We start from the raw sequence: 21,911 nt of genomic DNA, 5'->3' as shown, positions 1-21,911 counted from the left end.
CTAGGGGTTCCAGTTAGCCATAGCATGCTTCTGCTTTGAGAGCTCATACATTCTGAATCTAGGTATCTACCTAATGATGTCTGACTTTATGTTTAGGGCAGTGGTTCCAGCCCTGTGTAACTTTAAAAAAAATAATAGCAAGGCCCTGGGCCCCAAGAATGTTGAAGCCAAGACAACACATATTTCTGGCAATGGATCCAGGGCTTGTTTTAAAAGCTCTGCACAGGATTCTAATGAGCAGCCAGGGCTGAGAACTGCTTGTCCAAGTCCCCAGCCCTTCCTTTTAATGCCCACATAAATCCCAGGGTGCATCCTGTTAAAATGCAGATTCTAGGCATTTTGACATAATAGCCACTTTCCTACCACCTCCTTCTATTATAAGAACAAAAACTAGCAGCAAAAGAGTATCTGTCAACTAGCATCCATTGATGCTCTGTAAAAACAGCTTCAAGAGGTTTAATAAGAATCAAAGAACTCCATCACTGTTCCAATTTATTCTTCTTTCCAGCCCTCCTACCTATAGGTAACTAGATTCTGTTGAATTAGGATTTGGTCCGACTTTGGAAAAATTACAATAATTTTCCCCATTTGTTTAAGTAAAACGAAAGGCATTCCAAATTCCCTTAGGGCCAGCTCCTTTAAGCCCATCCCACAATCTGGATTGTTTCCCTGAATATACCAATTCTCCATGAGGTTTGCCTCCTTTACAACGATGACACCCTCAAGGCTCATTTTCTGTGTGCACAGAGACTAGAGCCTGAAACAAACAGTTCTTCCTCCATACCTCTGCCAAGGGCCACTGCTCTCCCAGTAGCTCAGTGACAAATGGCCTTTAAAAAGCCTGACATTTTCTGTAATTAACTCTCCTTTGTTCAAAGAGCCAAGACAACTCTCAAGTTGCCTCTTGCAGCTAATGGTGGCAAACCTGAGTGTTCCTCAGGCCCCCTGTGGTAACAGTGTGCTGCCCTGAACTGAGACCCTGGGCCCCCCGGAGTCAGCATACCCGTCTTTAGAGCTTTCCTATTTCCACTCATTAAATGAGACTTTCACTCAGAGATGTCAGGTTCTGAAGCCAAGCCAGAGGGCTGGACTCAGAAAACCCACAAGTCAGACTGGTGGTTAAGGTGGTTTCCCCTCTTATGGGGAAAGCAGGGTTAGGGAAGCAAGAACATAGCTGAACCTACCAGAAGTCTCAGTCCTTTTTCCCCCTTCTAATCTAAAAGAAACACAGCACACATTTTATATGTTTGTAATGACTAACAATGGGTTTGGTATTATTACCATCCTCTAGGGCAGATTTTCCCTCCCCTGCATTTTCAAAAAGATGCTTGTAAATCCATTTTGGTCAGCTGCCAGTGGCTTTTCCCTGTGTTTGAGCTATCATCCAAAAGCACAAAACCTTTCTGGGTTTCTGCTGAAGAGCTTGACTCCACCTGCCCTGTTCTACTTTTGCTATACATACTTATTAAAGGTTCTGAAAAATCCTATGGTAAATAAGTCCGTTTAACTCTGTTTAAATAGCTTCTTTTCCAACTGTCATTCATTCAGCAATATTGATCAAGTGCCCACTCTGAGGCAGGAGTTGTCCTAGGCCCTGGGGATATGGCAACGTAACACTCCCTGCTTTCACGGCGCTTCTATAGAGGTGGACCAGCCAATAAACAAATCTATGTGATCACACCAAGTGTGTAGGGCCACGGTTAATAACAAAGAAGGGTAAGGGGAATCCTGAGAAGAGACGGAACAGCGTAGGGAAATCCTGCAGCACCCAAGCCAACAGCTTGGTCAGTGTCCCAGTGTCTCAAAAGCAGCAAGGAGACAGCATCCCTCGTGCTGAGTGAGCTAGAGGTCTAGGGAGTGGCCCAGATAAAGAATCCTGTCCACAGTCCTTTACTGAGCTGGAAACTCCTAGATCCCCACCCCGATCACATACATACTCCAGGGAAAGGACCATGCATCCAATGTTCAGTTTTTAAAACATTCATTCAAAACACAGCCAAGCACTAAAGGAAACTTCACCAAAAAAAGCCTGGTAATGCACAAGCAACTGGTAGCACTGGGGAGATTCACAGGAAGAAGGGAAACTACATAGCTACAGGCTGGAGCAACCGGAGGCATTCTACAATCAACGCTTCTGTATCTTTAGATTTTGAACGAAAATTTTATCATCTAATCAATAAAATTAATAAATTACTATGCAATAAAATACTGCATATAAATGTATTATGTATATCTTTATATATCTTTTATATATATTATATATGCATATTATATATAAAGTGCCATGACAATGACAGTCATGGGGATTTTTAAATTTATAGGGTTTCTCTCTTTTTTTTTTTTTTATTTTTTTTTTATTTTTTTTTATTGGTGTTCAATTTACTAACATACAGAATAACACCCAGTGCCCGTCACCCATTCACTCCCACCCCCCGCCCTCCTCCCCTTCTACCACCCCTAGTTCGTTTCCCAGAGTTAGCAGTCTTTACGTTCTGTCTCCCTTTCTGATATTTCCCACACATTTCTTCTCCCTTCCTATAGGGTTTCTCTCAATCTAAGTTCAGAAATTTCCTCTGTCTACTTGGCCATGATCATTACAATTTACTGTCATAGAATGATTAATCATCCTTAGTTACCAGAAATGCAAACACACTCCTTACTCTGTCCAGCTGAAGAATGTATCTGAGGTAAAGACAGATTTTCATGAGTAATGATAAAATACAGCAAACACCTGCCTGGGGTTATCTACATGTCAGGCACTGCTGTCAGTAAGGACCAAACTCACCTAATTCCCAGCCTGGGAAGGTGCTTCTATTATTATATTTAAGAAAACATTTCTAAGTATAAGTGTACATACTCCTATTTAAGAGTTTTAAATCTCCTAAAATCTCCATACAAGCAAGAAAAGAGGCAGTGAGAAGAACAGTAAATGACATGAATCTCAAATAGTGAGCTCACATTCTCCTTAATCTAACTTCTGAGGCCTGGCATCCACGTTTCCTTGCAGTATTTGCTTTGCCTGAGATTCTTGGTTCCTCCTGTCACTGTATAAGATAATTAAAAACAAAAACAAAAACAATAGGCACCATTAGAAATGATAAGATCAACTTATTTAATACAACTTGGTTTATATTTGGGAAATAGTTAACCACTTTGATTATTCCAGTACAGTTTGCACAACAGGTCTCTTACAGAGGTGGGCTATACTTGGCATTCCTGGCAAATGAATAAATGTTCCAACTGTGCCAAAATGGGTAGCTGTTTAAAAGACTGTTCCCTGTAACTTCATATGAAAAATAAAATAAGTTTTGTAGCAAAAAAAAAAAAAATCAAATTCTGTTTTATCTATTTTATATGTTTGACATTGGGTAAAGGATTCCTGTAGAGGATGATGAAATCTTCCAAAGCAAGATGTTCTCTGGGTTTTGCATTTCTTTAGGCTTTAACACCCCGGCAAAATTCTAGCCAAATGACACATCATGAATGAATAACTGGAAACAAGCCGAACTTGTGGAATTAGAGAGATTACAGATTTAATAGAGTTGGCTGGCAAAATAAACATACAACTCATTTAACACATAATGTAGCCCAAACTGCTTGGGATTCATGTAGCACAGTCTAGCCGTGTTTCCTTTTACTCTGAAGAGCTCAATGTTAAAACTAAAAGCAATTTCACATTATGCAGATGGAAAGATTAAGCTTTATGTACTCACATCCAGATTCTTCCAGACCTGTATCAGAAGAAAACAGACTCTTCCTTTCTGCAATCTGAAAGGTCCTGAATTCACCTCTCTCCCGTTTCTATTTCCAGCTCTCTCCCACCTTTTTATCATCTAACCTCACGCATTTGAACGATGATCTGAATATACCTTGCAAACTGCCTGGGATACTTCCTGAGTCTTTCCTTGTTTTGTTTAGTTTTGCAAGCACTCCAGTTTTCATTCCAGCGAAGGAAAGAATTTTTCTCTCAGGTATTACTTTGAGATTCTCTTCTTCAGGGTCAAGAGCAAAAAAGATGGAAAGATTTTTCTTTCCATCTTGAAATTCCAATTTTGGGCCGAGATGGACTCATAATTACAATGGTAGAAAAGGGAGAAGACTATTTCCTTTGTGTCTTTTTCTTTTCACCCAGTCACTGAAAATTTCCGAGTGAATAAGTAAGGTCCTGGAGACCAGCAAGCCTGAGCTGCAGGACCGAACCTGAGCTGCCCAGCCTGAACTGAGCTACCTAATTTTCAGAATGTCTGAGGCATTTCTCACCCTGGCAGTCAAAACTGACCATTACCCAACTCTTTATGGCCCAAAGCCTCAGGCTCTGGGTGTTTCAGACCCCCCCCCCCCCCCAAAAAAAGCCCTTTATGACAGTCCTCGGCTTAGCTAACCAGGCAGAGCCTGGCTGCACCGCTTTCTATTCATTGCCCGGCCCTTTCCTGCCTTCAGAGACTTGGAAAAACAAAAACGACAGCTTTTGGAAAACCTGGTTCAATCTTCCCAGCCAGAAGTGCAGAAATTCCTACTTCGTCCTCCAACTTCTGCGACCGTCCACATCGAGAGCCCTCCGCAGCCCCTCCGCAGCCCCTCCGCCAGGAGACCTCGTTTCCAGCCACCCTGGCCCCTCTCGCCCACCGACTCACTTCGCTGCGCGCTGCGGGAGGGCGCGCTCCTGCCTTCGCACCTGCCCTCTCCGCCGGCTCCTCGCGCCCACGCGGAACGTTTTCTTTCGCTGTGCACCAACCGCAAATGCACATCATCAGCCAAAGACGAAAGGAGTGAATTACGGATCACCAAGTATCAGTCATCCCGCCGGTCACAGCGTCCCGCCGCGAGGACGCCGCCGCCTATTGCATAATTAGCGCGAGGAGCGACCTCCTCACTCATCCCACCAGCCAGCGAGGTCCTCAAGTCACCGAACACACCGGGACGGAGCTCACAAAGAAACGCCGGCCCGCCCGGTGCTGCCGTCCACCGGGCCGCGGCGCTACGGAACCCACAGCCCGCCCGCCCGCCCGCCCCCGAGCTCACCCTCCGTGGAGCCGCAGCTCGCCGGGGTCCCCGGGCCCTTCCGCGCCGCCGGCGGCGAAGCTCAGCCCGGGCCTCGCGGGCCTGGCCGGGGGCGGAGCGCGCGGGGGCCCCGCGTCCCGGGAGCGCGGGAGGCCAGGCCCGCCCCGCCCCGCCCGGAGGCCTCGGCGCCGCCACCGGCGGCCTCCGCGCCGCGGCCCGCCAGGCCCGGGATGTGGCGGCGGCGCGCCGGAAGGAGGAAGCCGGGCGCGCGAGGCCCTCTCCCGGGGGCGAGCCCGCCGCGGCCCCCGCCCGGCTGCGCGCGCCCCCGCCTGCCCGTGCGCGCCCCCGCCTGCCCCCCCCCCCGGCCCGCACGTGCGCGCCCCCGCCTGCCCGCCCCCCCCCGTGCGCGCCCCCGCCGCCGTCCCCACGGTGCGCGCGCCTGCCGGGGCCGCGCGGGGAGGCGCGGCGGAGGGGCCCCTGCACCCCCAACGAACTCCGTCCCAGGAAATTGCACAGAGACGTGCGGCCGAACCTGATGCCGCCGGATCTCCATCCGGAAAAACAGGTATGATGTTTGAGGACCAAAAAAAAAAAAAAAAAAAGTCCAAACTTGGAAAAATGAAGAAGAAACAAATCCAAACTTGGAAAAAGGCCCAACCGGTTTTTACCTCCTCCCAGCATTTTCTGATGAGCCGTCCCAGTAAAAGCTGGGCCTTCTGTTCTTTGCAGACCGCCCCTCTGCTGACAGTCCGGGGGATGCAGCTTTGCTGTCGAGGTGCAGGTGATGAATACACAACTGATAGAGGCCCCGACAGTTTACTGCCCTGTAGAGCTGTGACTTCTTAACCTGCAGAAGTGGGTAAGACGCTGAGGTTGTAGAGCCTGGTAGAGAAGCCAATCCCAAAGCTGTTGGGGGGGTTATTGCCCTGGAAAAGGTAAACTAGCTTTGTTTTGATCTAACCTACAGACGCTGTATCTGTATCTATTTAGCTGTATCTGTTCAGCCGACGAGGTGGTAGGTACTGTGCACACCCGCATTCACCTGCACTGGTAAAACTTGTCAAGCTTTCAAAGAATCACGGTTTTATTGGCCTACCCTGTTGGTTCCCTTCTTAAGGAGTTAAACATAATATGGATGGGGCTGGCCATTTCAGAATTTCACTTTTAACATGATTACTAACCATTGTGGCTTAAAGATAGCAAGGTGGTTTACTTGGTCTTTTGGTCACTCATCCTGATATTTATTAAACCCTTTCCTTGGGCACTACGGTTGACACAAGACTGTTGGCTTTCTCCATGAGGATCTGAATGGACACACAGACGTGGGAGACACACAATAAGTAAATTTGGAGCTCAAATGAGAAGTAGAATATAATGCAGTGTTTAAGGGTCCAAGCTCTGGGAATTAAGCGTTGTGGGTTCAAATCTTTACAGCACCACATACAGCTTGTGACACTGTCGAATTATGTTATTGTTCTGTGCCCCGTTTTCCTTATCTTTAAAATAAGGATATGGCTCTATAGAATATTGGAGATAATGCATTTAAAATAGCACAGGGCAGCCCCGGGTGGCTCAGTGGTTTAGCACCGCCTTCAGCCCAGGGCCTGATCCTGGGACCTGGGATGGAGTCCTGCGTCAGGCTCCCTGCATGGAGCCTGCTTCTCCCTCTGCCTGTGTCTCTGCCTCTCTCTCTCTCTGTGTCTATCATGAATAAATAAATAAAATCTTTAAAATAAATAAATAAATAAAATGCATAGCACAATTCTCTTCCAGTAGTAAATATTACAGTAAACATAAACGACTTTCATCGTTACCATTTACTTACTGCATTCTCAAGGTGCTATTCAAATATTTAAAAATATATTTCTTTCTAGGGCATACACATTGGTGACTAAAGTAACTGAGTATTTTTCTTGGGGTATTTCCCAAATTATTCTAGTTCTTCTTTTTGTTTCTATGAATGAACTTCAGGAAAGTATTAATATTTAGTCTTTATAACAGGAGGATAGTTTCTAATGTAGTGGTTCTCAAAGTGTGATCCTTGTACCCCTGGATCTGTAATGTTGGACTTTTTTTTCCCAGCAATGCTAGGACATTGGTTGTCTTCACTATTTAGACATTTGTTCTGATGGCACAAAAGTAGTGATGGGTAAAATTGATGACACTTAGCATGAATCTAGGCAGTGGAATAAAATGGGATTGGTGGGCATTGCATTTGTCACCATCAAGCATTTGCAATAAAAACAAAAAATGTCACTGAGGAATGTCCTTCATGAAGTAGGCATACCCTTTGGGATGGGATGGGAAGTGCACACAAGCCCTCTTGCTGCATAGCCAAGTATGGGTGCTCTTGGGTGATGGTTTGTGATATTTCTTTTCATGGAACACCATTTTACTTCAAAGGAGAACTGACAGACACACTGTGGTTACACAAACTTGGGTATTTGGCAGACATTTTCTCCAAAATGAATGAAATGAGCCTGTCACTTCAGGGAAACAACTGATGGTATCTGTTGCCAGTGATAAAACGCAGGCTTTTAAGTGAAAATTCAAGCTTTTGGAAAACCTGTATCTGCCACTAGGAGTTTGACAGTATCCCAATATTTAAAGATTTTTCTGATTCAGTCAGTGGTGATGTTAACAACCTTTCCCTTCATTCTTTCTTTTTTTTTTTTTCTTTCTTTCTTGGTATATTGTATACTGATAGATTGTGGCCCAATAAGACACATATATTATATATTTGGCCTTTTCCATGGTTCCTGACACACCGCTCCAAAAACCTTTGTAATTTCCTGAATGATAAGGGTGAAAGGAGCATCTTTTGTTCTAATTTAGCCTTTGTTTCTGGTTCCTGACACAAAGCTCCTAAATCCCTTAGAATTTCCTGGGTGATAGGAGCATCATTTGTTCTAATGAGGCAGCTCTAGCTAGCTTCAGATGGGGACTGGTCACCACAAAGACCAAACCTTGATTAGAAGCTTAGGACTTTAAACCCCACCTCCCCCAGCCTCTGAGGAGAGCAGAGGGGCTGAAGAATGAATTAATAGCCAATTCTGCTGATGTGATGAAACCTCCATAAAAACACTTAAATGACGGGGGTTGGAGAGCTTCTACATTGGTAAGCTCATTAAGGTGCTGGAAAGGTGGCCATGTAGAAAGGGCATGGAAGCTCTATGCACACAGCCCCCCATAACTTGCCCTAGGAATATCTTCCATTTGGCTGTTCCTGAGTTGTGTCCTTTTATAATAAACCTGTAGTAATAAATAGACTGTTTCTCTTCGTTTTGTGAGCTGTTCTAACATAATCAAAACTGAGGGGGGTGGGGGGGGTAGGGGGGGCTCATGGAACCTATGATTTGTAGCCAAGCCAGACTCAGACAGAAGTATGGGTATCTTGGGGATCCAATATTTTTGAGTGGTGTCTGAAGTGGGAACATCCTTGTGGGACTGAGCCCTTAATCCTGTGGAGTTTGACGTTAACTTCAGGGAGTGTCAGAATAAAATTGAATTGTGAGACATTCAGTTAGTGTCTGGAGAATCAGAGAATTGGTTTTTGGTGTTGGAAAACACCCAGGCTGATGAATTTTAATGTCACAGAATTTGAAAAGTTCATGACAGTGTTTTAGATTCCACGTTGTACTAAACTTCAAGAAACTACCACTTGGCGAGTTTAAGCTTAGTGTTAAAGAAAAACACCCAAAATTATCTGAAAAGATTATTAAAATACTTCTTCCTTTTCTACTTATCTGCATGAGAAGGATTTTCTTCATATTCTTTGACCAAAATAACATGGCAACAGATTGGATGCAGAAACAAGTATATGAATCCAATTATCTTCTATTAAACGAGACATTAAAAGAATTTGCAAAAAGATAAACAGTGCTAAAGTTTTGTTGTAGAAAATATAGTTATTTTTCCTTAAAATAGGTTACTTATGGTACCATATAATGGGAATGTTATTATTTTCAAGTGAATAAATAAATACAGGTTTTAAATTTCTCAGTTTTAATTACTGACTCTCTAAGTTTAGATATCTGGATATCTATCCAGATTAACAAAAGCTCTTTGCATTCCCTGATAATTTTTTTAAGATTTTATTTATTTATTCATGAGAGATACAGAGAGAGAGAGAGGCAGAGACAAAGGCAGAGGGAGAAGCAAGCTCCATGCAAGAGCCCGATGCAGGACTTGATTCCGGGACTCCAGGATCACACCCCGGGCCGAAGGCAGGCACCAAACTGCTGAGCCACCCAGGGATCCCCCTTGATAATTTTTAAGAGAGTAAATGAATCCTTAGGCCAAAAGGTTTGAGAACTGCTGCTCTAAGAGAAACCCAAATTCTTAATGGTAAGAGAAAAATATACCAGATTCTTTCACCTTCCACAACTGCCAATTGTATATCTTTAAAGTCAAGACTGGAGATGATACTATGAAATAATGGAAGTTAACCACTGACCCAAATTATTGCTGTCTATTTGAACCAAACCAGTGGAATAAGCAAATAAATACATCTAGAGAAACCCAGATGTCCTTATGGGGATATGGGTTATATGAAGAACTATCTTTCTGTGAGAGTAAGAATTTGTTCGTTCCTCTGATCATCTTTTGGTGGTAGGATTTTACAAATTTCTCTACAGTACTTCATTTTGGCTTAAGCACAAATGGACTTGGGGTCCTTTGGTGTCAGATACTAGAAATTGACATTGTCTTCCTTGTTACCACTTCCCCATCTCCTCAATATGCCACATGCATTCTCCATGTCAGCCCAGGCAAGAGACAGTACCCACAATCCTGGCTGTCCCCCTCTTGAGCTCTCATCTCAGTTTTGACAGTTGACATCAGCCACTCAGAGGCTTCCTTGGGTTTTCTTTAAACAGCGTGTGCTTGGAAATTATTTCTCAGCCACCCTGGACTGTAAAGGCAATGGAAAATTGCATACAGAGAGCGCACATCCAAGTTCCTTTTTCGGAGCCCACTGAAAAATTGCACTTGGCTCCCTTGATGGGTATACAAGGAGAGTCAAAATGAGATTTTTTAAAACAGAGTTGAAATGAGATTTTTCCTGGGTTGAGCCTTTGAGAAAGCTGTAGTGGCCACAGCCAAGCATCTCTATGTAGTTCTAGAACTGTGAAATGTTCAGTTACTTAGAGGGTTCTTCTCTTTTTTTTTTTTTAATTTTTTTTTATTATTTTATTTATGATAGTCACACAGAGAGAGAGAGAGAAAGAGAGGCAGAGACACAGGCAGAGGGAGAAGCAGGCTCCATGCACCGGGAGCCTGACCTGGGATTCGATCCCGGGTCTCCAGGATCGCGCCCTGGGCCAAAGGCAGGCGCCAAACCGCTGCACCACCCAGGGATCCCTAGAGGGTTCTTCTCAGTAGACATGTTGTAGAAGTAGAGATTATCCAGACCCACACAAGTTGATGTCCCTTTCCAGTTTATAGATGGCCCTGTAATTCAAAGGGTTTTCATTCATTTATTTGTTTACCAGGAGGCAGTGAAGTGAAATAGGCTGATCCCATGCTCTGACTCTCAGAAAACCTCCAATGAGTTTATTATGGTCTTTATGGGGCTTTGTTTTGTCTTGTTAATAATTTCTCCTAAATTAGCTAAAATATGATAGGGCTTCACATTAGGAAAAATCCACCAATAGGATTTATTTCGTCTTTGAATTCTGAGGCATATTTCAGCCCTACATTTTGATTTGTTTAAAATACATTTTAAGTCTTAAAATGAGAAAAGCCAAAGAGATTGAAGAATCAAATGCTGAACTCTTGAGATGAGAAGGCACACTTTACTGTCAGGTTAGACTACATTCTCAATGTAGTTGACCAAAGGATAGAAAATTCTATTGGAAGTAAGGCAGCCACACAGAGTAAGTTTGGGCTGTGTGACTAGGCCAATGAGCTGTACACAGAAGTGATCTAAGCCACCCACAGGGCTCACCATCAAGAACATGCCATGTGATTCTGAAGTTCTCTTCCCCTGACATATGCCCTGGAAGGCAAGCACACAAAATAGAAGCAGCTGTGATCCCTCTGTCACCATTCGGAGGAAAGTTGCAGTATCTGAATAGAATAAGATGAGCACAAAATCAGTATGCATTGTTGTAAGCCAAAAATAGCTCAGGGTGTATGCCTTATGTAGCACAGACTATCCTAACATAATATTCTGGTTAAGTGATGAGAATGCTGGACTGAGAGTTAGGAGATTTAGGTTGTGTGGGATTGAACTATAAGAAATTGTTGATAATCATTAATTTTTGATGTTCAAGAATGGCAGTTTCACATGATTCACCTTAATAATTCCACCTCTGTGACCAGGTAGGCATGCAACATTGGATAGTCCACTAATGCCTTCTGTATCTCATTTTTCTCATCTATAAACATCAGCCCTCATAGATATCTATGAAACATTCCACCCAATAACAGCAGAACACACATTTTTCTTAAGAATACACAGAGTAGGGCAGCCCTGGTAGCGCAGCAGTTTAGCGCCGCCTGCAGCCCAGGGCCTGATCCTGGAGACCCGGGATCGAGTGGGTTGGGTTCCCTGCATGGAGCCTGCTTCTCCCTCTGCCTGTGTCTCTGCCTCTCTCTCTCTCTCTCTCTCTCTCTCTCTCTCTCTCTCTCTCTCTCTCGCGCGCGCGCGTGCACGCTCTGTATCTCTCATGAAATAAATGAAATAAAAATATTTAAAAAAAAAAGGGTACACAGAGCATTCTCCAGGATGTGTGTGCTAAGCTATAAAACAAGCCTCAATAAATGTAAAAGGGTTGAATTTATATAAAGAAAAATTCTCTAAACACAGTGGAATTAAATTAGAAGTCAATAATGGGGGAAAATTTGAGAAACACATAAAATACATAAATTAGGTTAAACAACCCAATGGGTCAAAGAAGAAATCAGAAAATACTTTCAAATTAATGAAAATAAAAGCACAGCATACCCAAACTTATGGAGTACACTGAAAGCAGTATTATAGCTATAAATGGGAACATTAAAATGAAGAAAGATCTCAAATTTAACCTAACCCTTCACCTTATGAAACTAGCAAAAGAACAGCAAACTAACTGAAAGCAAGAAAAAAGGAAGGAAATAATGAATATTAAAATGGAAAGAAATGAAAAAGAAAATAGTAAAACAATGGGGAGAAAAACAAAACAAAAAAATTAGTTCTTTGAAAAGATCAACAAAATTGATACACATTTTTCTAGGCTGACCAAGAAAAAAAGAGAGAATAAATAAAGTTACTAAAATCAGGAATGAGAGGGGGAACATTATTACCAAACTTGAAGAAATAAAATGTTTTATACGTGAATACTTGAACAATTTTATATCAACAAATTGGATAACTTAACATAATGGACAGATTTGTAGGGAGACACAAACTACCTAAAATTGACTCAAGAAGAAAATCTGAGTGGACCTGTGATATGCAAGAGATTGAATTATTAGTTTTAAAACTTCCTACAGGGAAAAATCCAAGCCCCAGTAATTTTACTGTTGAATTCTACATTTAAAGAAGAATTAATATCAATCCTTCATAACTTCTTCCAAAAAATTGAAGAGGATGGAATACATCTCAACTTATTTTGCTAGGCTAGTATTACCCTGATACCAAAACTAGACACAGACATCACAAGAAAACTATAGACCAATATGTCTTATAACTACAGACACACAAATCCTCCACAAAATACAAGCAAACTGAATTCAGCAACATATACAAAGGATTATACACCATGAACAAGTGGGATATATCTCACAATGCAAGATCACCTTAACATCTGAAAGTCAACTAATGTAATACACATGTCAATAAAGACAGATCACATGACTAACTAGAAGCAGAAAACATTTGACAAAATTCAAATCCCATTTATTAGAAATGCATGCAATAAATTAGGAATAGGAGGGAATCTCCTTTACCTGATAAGTGGCATCTACAAAACCCCACAGACAGTATCATACTTAATGGTGAAAGACTAAAAGCTTTCCCCTGAGATCAGGAACAAGACAAGATGTCCGCTCTTATTGTTTCTACTCAACATTTTACTGAAGGTTTTAGGTAGGACAGTTAGGCAAGAACAAGACATAGAAGTATCCATATGGGAAAGCAATAAACAAAGCTATTTCTATTTTAGATGACATGGTCTTGCATACAGAAAATCCTAAGGATTCTATTAAACTATTAGAACCAATAAATGAGGTGAACAAAGTAACAGTGTACAAGACCAACCTATGAAAATCAATTGTATTTTTATAGACTAGCAATGAACAATCCAAAAATGAAATGAAGAAAACAATTCTGTTTATAATAGCATTTAAAGTAATATAATTCTTAGGGATAAATTTAACAAAAAGGGTAGAAAACTTATAATCTGAAAGCTATGAACATTTCTGAAAGGAATTAAAGAACACCTAAACAAGTGTAGAGACATCTCATGTTTCTGTATCAGATTTAATACTGTTAAGATGGCAATACTCTCTAAATTGACCTACGGATTCATTGCAATCCTCATCAAAATTCCATCTGGCTTCTTTGGAGAAATTGCCAACGTGACCCTAAAATTTGATGGAAATTCAAGAAACTCAGAGTAGCCAAAACAATCTTGAAAAATAAGATCAAAGTCAGGGGAATCATACTTCTCAATCTTAAAACTTACTACAAAGCTACAGTAATCAGGAGAGTGTCTAACTGGCATAAGAAGAGATAGAAAGATCAATGGAGTAGAATTGAGTGTCCAGAAATAAACCTTCATATTTATGGTCAATAGGTTTGTGACAAGATTGCTAAGGCAATTAATGAAATCAGAATTGTCTTTTCTACAAATGGTGTCAGGATGACTGGATATCCACATGCAAAATAATGGATTTAAACACCTCTGTCAAAAAAAAAAAAAACAAAAAAAAACAAAACACCTCTGTCATATCATATTAAAAAATTAACTAAAAATGGACCATAGACCTAATTGCAAGAGCTAAAACTAAAAAACAAGCAGAAAAATAGGCATAAATTTTTGCAACCTTGAGACAATGGTTTCTTAGATATGTATGACACCACTGCACAAATTAAAAAATATATATAAGTTGCATTTCATCAAAATTAAAAAATTTTGTGCTTCAAAGGACACTATCACAAAAATGAAAAGACAATCCATAGAATGGGAGAAAACTTTTGCAAATCATGTTTCTGATAAGGGACTGGTATCTAGAATATATATAGAACTTCTACAATTCGGGATCCCTGGGTGACGCAGCGGTTTAGCGCCTGCCTTTGGCCCAGGGCGCGATCCTGGAGACCCGGGATCAAATACCACGTCGGGCTCCCAGTGCATGGAGCCTGCTTCTCCCTCTGCCTGTGTCTCTGCCTCTTTCGCTCTCTCTGTGTGACTATCATAAATAAATAAAAATTAAAAAAAAAAGAACTTCTACAATTCTAAAACAAAAAGACAAAAAAAAAAACTCAATAAAAATGGGCAATGGATCTGAATAGACATTTCTCCAAAAGAGATATGCAAATAGCCAGTAAGCACATGAAAAGATGCTCCACATCATTAATCATTAGGGAAATAAAAATCAAAGTCACAAGGAGATACCACTTTATACCAACTAGAATGGCTAGGATCAAAGAAGACAAAAACAAGGAGTCATGGAGAAATGCAACACTCATACATTGCTGGTAAGAATACAAAATGGTGCTGTTGCTTTAGAAGACTCCTTGGTAGTTCCTTAAACGTTAAACATGGTGTTACCATATAACCTAGTAATTTCACTCTGCGGTGAGTACCTGAGAGAAATGAAGACATAAGTGTATCCAAAAACTTGTATGTAAATGTTCACATCACTATTTGTAGTGATGAATGAATAAACAAAATGTGGCATATCCATACAGTAGAATATGACTTGGGAAAAAAAAGGAATGACATCAATGAACTTTGAAAACATTATGCTAATTGAAAGAAGCCAGATACAAAGGGCCACATACCCTATGATTCCATTTATATGAAATGTTCAAAATAAGCAAATCTGTAGTGACAGAAAGTAAAATAGTGATTGCCTGGGACTGGAGACGAGATCAGGAATTGGGAGTGACTATTCATAGATATAGGTGATGGAAAATATTCTGAAATCAAATTGTAGTAATTGCTGCTGCACAACTCTGAACATACTAAAAGACATTGAACTTTAAAAGGATGAGTTTTAGGGTATGTGAATTATATCTCTATAAAAATTTTTGATTAAAAATGGGCAGATGTAGTGATTTAGAAAAATTCCTTCACATATATTGTGGTTCACTTCATTATATGTATCTGTTGAATGGAAGGGAAGGTGGAAAAATGCTCTGCTAATAGGAGATGTGATTCCCAATCTGGCTTTTGTGTAGAATCTGGTAAATCACTTAACTTCTGAGCCCCAATTTTCTAATATGAAGTCAAATATGATATTTTGAATGACTACTGTGTTCCTCTCCAGCACTAATAGCCAATTATTCTATGGGAACTAGATCTGAATCTGTGCAGAGTTGTTGTGGGGGATGTACATTTATATCTGGGTTTAAGTCCTGTAACGAAAATAGTGAAGTGTGGAAGGAAAAATGTCAGAAATGTTCATCTAAGAAGAAAATAATACGGAGAAATAAGGAGAGAGAAAGAAAAAAAGTAAGTAAATTTTGTGTGTGTGTGACATACGGTTACATAATTAACTACTTATCCAGTTGGTTGAAAATATAATTACTACTTTCTTTCCAATCATGGCAAGATGGGACCTACTTTTACATCTCTTACTTATGATAAGGAAACTGCCAATTAAAATAAAGTTACTATTATATTTTTTCATACAAGCAGTGCTGTTCAGAATGCAGCATGGTTGGGCAGCCTGGGTGGCTCAGCGGTTTAGTGCTGCCTTCAGCCCAGGGCCTGATCCTGCAGACCCGGGATCGAGTCCCATGTCAGGCTCCCTGCGTGGAGCCTGCTTTCCCTCTGCTTGTGTCTCTGCCTCTCTCACTCTCTCTCTGTCTCATGAATAAATAAATAAAATCTTTAAAAAAAAATGTTATCCAGAATGCAGCATGGTAAGTAAGTTACGTAGTGCTAGGGTGGCACTTTGAAAAATTGGCCCTCACTTCTGACATTGAGTTCATAAAGCATGGGAAAAAGTATCCTTCCCAGATAAGATGTGTTAATAATAAAGCATGAGTAGACTAAGAAGTAACAAACTCCAGAGGTCTTATTACTAAAGATTCTTTTTAGGATTGTTATCAGAAAATCTCTACATCAGGTGGAATGTTGGAAATTCACCACACATATGCTTTATTTTTGTCACCACCCAAATAATTGTGCAGGTGCATTGATTCTTCACACCATGAGAATATTACTTGGTTCCATCTACTATTGATTCTCAGACCTGGCTGATCATCAGGGAAATCTGTAAAGATAATGCAGATCAGTGGCTCTGTTCCCTAGAGATTCATACTCAATAGGTCCAGCTAAAGCCTGGAGACCCTAATTTTTAAAAGCTCTTCAGAGCCTTGATTAGACAAGTATTCCCAAAGCTGTTGGGAATACTTGTCTAATCAAGGCCCTGAATTACTATATATCCTTAGTACTCAGATGCCACTGACTATAAAACACTCTTGAAAGAGGACTTCAGCTATCTCCATTTTGACCTCAGTCTGTATTTACCAATTGATTAAGTTCTTCTTTCCAGCTTATCTCTTAATTCAGGCAAAAGACCCTACAGGCAAAGTATCCTGTGTTGTGAGGACCCTGCAGGCAAAGAATCCTGTGATGCAAACGAAAACTACCCCTCTAGCAATAGGAACTGCCTCTTGCTAGCAAGACCCCCTGTATTTGACTCCAAGACAGCGATGGACCTGACTTTTACTGCGCACCTGCATGTACCACATTTTGCCCACCGCTTTGTCCCACATTTTCCTTATGTGAACGTACAAGTATTTTCAGCACTTTGGAAACAGTCTTTGAAATGTTAGTCCAATGTCTCCTCAGTGTTGGCCTTCCCAGTGTTGGAGATATATTCCTTCCTTGTTTCGCTGCCAGTCATCTCTCTGCCTTTGGATTTTGTCAGTGGTGAGTGAGCCCAATTTGGTCTGTTTGGGAGTCAGGTGCTACTGTGCCCTTATGCCCCAGCTGCACTGTTAATTTCTATTTAATTTGGGGACAGAACAGAAACACTACATTAATTGTACTAAAACTCTTTACAAAGTGAAAATAGTAATCATGCATCCATACAATTACATACCTTTCCTTTTACAGCACCACATTCAAAGTTTTAGCCTACATCCTGTTTCCAGTTTTCAGAGGCCACTGATTCCCTGACAGTGATGCACAGCAGTGTGGAAACAAGCTGCCATTATTAACCTATGCCCATATTCTTAATTGCTTGAAAACTCTTAGGATTGAAAACTCTTAGGATTGAGTGCTTCGAAACACATTGAAGAATACTAGTGTTTGACTTGTATTTTACATTTGGTCAAAATCTTTTTTGTTTCCTCTCCCCTTAATTGAATCACGCATGACTGGATGTTCAAAAGTTCTTCTTCAAAGTTGGTCAGAGGCTTTTGAGTAGTTCAATGCATTGGAATAGACTATTCCAGTGTATGTGTTGGTTACAATGACCTTATGTAGCTTTGGAAATTCTGTGATTTGAAAGGTTTAATATTTCCCTCTGCCTTGAATTGACTTGTTTTGTATATCCAAAGACCCAGTTTCAATGCTGCATCATGGTGGTAGGCCTTTTCTTTGTTAATGAAAATTAGTAATCCAAATTCAAGTTAAAATTCAGCCACATGGGATCCCTGGGTGGCGCAGTGGTTTAGCGCCTGCCTTTGGCCCAGGGCGCGATCCTGGGGACCCGGGATCGAATCCCACATCGGGCTCCCGGTGCATGGAGCCTGCTTCTCTCTCTGCCTATGTCTCTGCCTCTCTCTCTCTCTCTCTCTCTCTCTCTGTGTGACTATCATAAATTAAAAAAAAAAATTTCAGCCACATTTGGGGCTACCAAAGTAGTTGAGATGAAAATGCAGTGAAGAGATGCCTTGCCTGTGTGAGACAGTTTATACATGTACAGCTGATGACAACTACATGACCACCTCTTTTTCATTCTGGTGACTGGCAAATTTCTTTTGTTATTAGTTATAAGAGGTAGACATGGGTGTAGGTGATACCCTAGTTCCTAGTAAAAGTTAAGGAGAAGAATGTCTCAAGAGGGGGATACTACTCCCAACTCTCTACTGAGACCACTCTCTTAAAGGCCACAAATAATTCATTTACAGTCATTTATCAGATGCTTACTGTGTGCCAGATATTGCACAAGTGTTGGAGATCCTTAGATGAATAATAGTAATAATAGCAAACATTTATATAGTGACTACCCTATGGAAGCACTGTTCTGCAAACTGCACATAACAACCTATTAGTGGGTCACAAAATCAATTTAGTGTTTCACAACCATCATTTATTTTTTTTAATAGTTAAGAGATTTTATTCTAGTAGCTATAATTACAGTGCTTGTTTGTCGAAATGAAAACTGAAAACAAGTATACAAAACAGTTGATTACTAATCGTGTATTGAAAGCAGTAAGAGGTTCCACGACACCAAATAAACCAGTTCTGAGAACTTCCCCAAGATAAAGTTGAACAGCTCCAGCTTCTTCAGTGTTTATCAATACACTTTATACAAAAGAAAACAATAGAGGTCATCCTTTTGATGGCAAACCTGACCCTTGCAGGCTGAGGGAGTGAAAGCACATGTAGACAGGGGCTCCCGGGGCTCGGGGCTGAGGCGCTGGGATGACTGGCCTGCCCCCCCCCCCTGCACTCCTGCTGGTGAGACCCCAGGCGGCCCAGAGGAAGCCAGAGTGCCCACACTGCCCCCAGGGAGGCCGGGGTCCCTCCAAGGGGTCTGTGAGCGGTAATGCAGCCCCCCAGCCCATCTCCTGGATGGCCATGTAAGCACAAGTACGAGCACAAACACTAGGGGATACAGGATGACCCGAGACAAGAGTGATCACAGGGACCCTATTGTGACCATGCAGAATGGACCGTGGCTGGTTCTGCCCCAGTCTCACGTTCCCGACGGGAAGTGGCCCACTGGTGGACTGGACTCTGGCTGCCCCTGCAGAACCTACACTAGGCACATATCTCCCTTCTGTGTGTTCAAGTGTTCTCCTTTTCTTGTTATTTGTAACGATTTTAAAAATGCACTAAGTTTGGGTTAAAAACCAACCACCAAAATGGATCTCAACATAGACCTAATGCCCCGAGGAGGCGTGCCAGGCTGGTCCCACACAGCGACTCCCGGAGGCCCCGTGTGCCTAAATCCCTTCTCAGTATTGAACAGTGGGTTGATTGTCTTTGTACAATAAAAAAAAGCTGAGTAATATTGCATAGGAGTACCAGAAACTGCCTCGTTGGGAACACAAAACTATTTACATTAAATAAAAACCCGGCTGCAGGCTGCGTCTGCACATTTCCAGCGTGGTGAAGCACACTGTGACCGACCGTGGAGACAGCTTCTGGCACTCACACCACAGGAGAGCAAAGCAGGGTGGAAGAAGGGAGTTGGGGCGGGGGGGGGGGGCTCACTTCTGGTTCCGGAGCTGATTGGACAGCCAGGCCAGTCCCTCATAGAGCCCATCCCTGCTGGTGGCACAGGTGGCCTGAATGCACCAGTTCCTGTGGTGCAGGGAGTGCAGCCCCAGCTTGTCCGTGATCTCAGCCGCATTCATGGTGTTCCGGAGGTCCTGCTTGTTGGCAAACACCAGCAGGACGGCATCCCTGAGCTCATCCTCCGCCAGCATCCTCATGAGCTCCTCACGGGCCTCGTTCACATGCTCCCGGTCATTGCTGTCAACCACAAAGATGAGACCTCGTGTATTCTGGAAGTAGTGGCGCCACAGAGGCCGGATCTTGTCCTGGCCACCCACATCCCACACGGCGAAGCTGCTGTTCTTGTACTCCACGGTCTCCACGTTGAAGCCTATGGTGGGAATGGTGGTCACGATCTCACCCAGCTTTAGTTTGTACAGGATGGTGGTCTTCCCTGCAGCATCCAGGCCCACCATGAGAATGCGCATTTCTTTTTTGCCAAAAAGGCCCTTGAAGAGGTTCGCGAAGATGTTTCCCATGCTGTAGACTGGTGGGAGCAACACTAGCCAGAGAAATCCTTGGCGGCCGGCGAGGCTACTGCTCTGAGCCAGGCGTTGGTTTTGCTCCCACCTCACAACCATCATTTAAAAGAACAGAGGAGAATTGAAATAATGGAGTGGTTCCCTCATATTAAGATTGTAGGGCTTAGGGCCAGCTGTCCCAAGATGGGCCATTTTGGCATGAACATTGTTTTGAGTTAAAAGCAATCAAAACTCAGCAGATTCAGGAAAAGCTCTTTATCTCCCCATCTGCTGCCTGCTAATACAAGGAAAAGAGCTTTTAATAGAGATTCTTCTTTACCTAAGAAACCTATCTGCATAATAGGGTGCCTGTGTTTTCCAAACATCTCCTTACTCTTCCTGCTGAGGTGTTCTCCCTTTTGTGTCCTCGGACCCCTACCCCTTTATTCAGCTGATGTAAGTCTCCTGTTGCCTCATTGTCTTTGGGATTTCCATCTCGCTATTTGATTTCCTCATGTGTACACTATCAAATTTGATTTTTTCCCGTTAATCTGTGTCAAGTCAACTTGATTCTTAGTCCAGGTAGAAGGGTCTTGAAGGGCAGAGGAAATTCTTCCTCCCCAACAACAGTAAGAATTGCTTCATAAAACTTTTATTTCATATACATATGCATCCATACATCTATGCCCAGTGGGTCACAATATAAAATGTATTTCCTATTGTTTTGCTCAAAACAGTTTTAAAGCCACTGATCTAGAACATTATTACTAGGAGCATTAATATGCATTAATTATGGATTCAATTTTTTAAACAGATATAAGGCTATTCAGAATTTTTATTTTCTTTTATGTAAGTTGGTTAGTTGTCTTTTGGTTAGTTGTGTTTTGGGCAGAAATTTTCCATTTCATCTAAGTTTTCAAATTTATTTGCATGAAGTTATTCATAGTATCTTATCTTGTTTTGATATCTGTGGAATCTACATTAATGTCTCCCTTTTCATTCCTGATACTGGTCATTTGTATTTTTCTCTTTTCTTGCCCAGTCTTACTAATGTTTAATTTATTACTAATTTATAAAAATGTATTGAAACTAATTTATTTGATCTTATTGATTTCCTCTGTTGCAGTCTACTTTCTATTTTATTGATTTCTGCTTTTATCTTTTTTCTTATCTTTTTATTTGTTTGCTGTTCTTTTTTTTTAAAGATTTTATTTATTTATTCATGAGAGACAGAGAGAGAGAGAGAGAGAGAGGCAGAGACACAGGCAGAGGGAGAAGCAGGCTCCATGCAGGGAGCCTGATGTGGGATTTGATCCCGGGACTCCAGAATCACGCCCGAGGCTGAAGGCAGGAGCTAAACCACTGAGCCACCCAGGGATCCCTGTTTGCTGTTCCTTTTAAGATAGAAGCTTAGATTATTTATTTTCAACTTTTCTCTTTTTTAAAAAAATATTTACATTTAAAACAGTTAATATCTCTGTAAGTATGGCTTTGATTACATTCTATAAGGTTTGACATGTAAATATTCCAGGTCATAATGAGACAGGGAGATTGAAGAACTCCATAAAAACCTGCTTTTTACTGCTTCTATTCTTGCTAGGACCTGTATCCGCACTTTGCACATGCCTCATGGTGCAAATAGTGTATGTCTTCTTTGTAAGAGACAAAGAGTTAATGATTTCTATGGAAAAGATAACATTTAAGGAAGAATCAGGTGAGAATGAGTGGACAAGGCCATCATATGTGTATTCTAGATCACCAGGTTCTAGACATCTCA

General features: G+C 41.7%; 3 protein-coding genes across 10 annotated transcripts in view; 1 reads left to right on the top strand and 2 right to left on the bottom strand.

The window, feature by feature from the left end:
• CHST10 (carbohydrate sulfotransferase 10) overlaps positions 1-5,173 on the bottom strand; it is a 32,079-nt gene extending 26,906 nt beyond the window's left edge. Inside the window, exons 1-3 of one of the 6 annotated variants that reach the window (XM_049115454.1) lie at positions 5,023-5,094; positions 4,635-4,723; positions 2,959-3,044 (exon numbers count right to left, since the gene is read on the bottom strand). The gene's annotated coding sequence lies outside the window, so the exon portion shown is untranslated. Of the gene's footprint in view, positions 1-2,958; positions 3,045-4,517; positions 4,536-4,634; positions 4,730-5,022 lie in introns of those variants that run through there. The other 5 variants (XM_049115448.1, XM_049115450.1, XM_049115451.1 and 2 more) reach the window with 5 other exon arrangements.
• A 242-nt stretch (positions 5,174-5,415) lies between these two features.
• Positions 5,416-21,911, top strand: part of NMS (neuromedin S) — a 49,377-nt gene continuing 32,881 nt past the window's right edge. For 2 of the 3 annotated variants that reach the window (XM_025463900.3, XM_025463905.3), the window contains exons 1-2: positions 5,416-5,566; positions 5,731-5,860. The gene's annotated coding sequence lies outside the window, so the exon portion shown is untranslated. The remainder of the gene's footprint in view (positions 5,567-5,730; positions 5,861-21,911) is intronic. The other variant, XM_049115446.1, reaches the window with a different exon arrangement.
• LOC125755947 (ADP-ribosylation factor 1-like) lies at positions 19,607-20,284 on the bottom strand. The gene has a single exon (XM_049115444.1). The coding sequence runs from the start codon at positions 20,255-20,257 to the stop codon at positions 19,607-19,609; it is 651 nt and encodes a 216-aa protein (XP_048971401.1). The 5' UTR covers positions 20,258-20,284.

The sequence above is a fragment of the Canis lupus genome, chromosome 10 (genome assembly GCF_003254725.2).
Source record: "Canis lupus dingo isolate Sandy chromosome 10, ASM325472v2, whole genome shotgun sequence".
Lineage (NCBI taxonomy): Eukaryota > Metazoa > Chordata > Mammalia > Carnivora > Canidae > Canis > Canis lupus.
The sequence above is the reverse complement of the archived record's forward strand: the minus strand, read 5'-3'. Positions and strand labels throughout refer to the sequence as shown.

What these genes read in the sequence shown, in the direction of transcription:
- LOC125755947 (XM_049115444.1), bottom strand. Translation starts at nt 20,257, where the DNA reads ATGATGGTTGTGAGGTGGGAGCAAAACCAACGCCTGGCTCAGAGCAGT.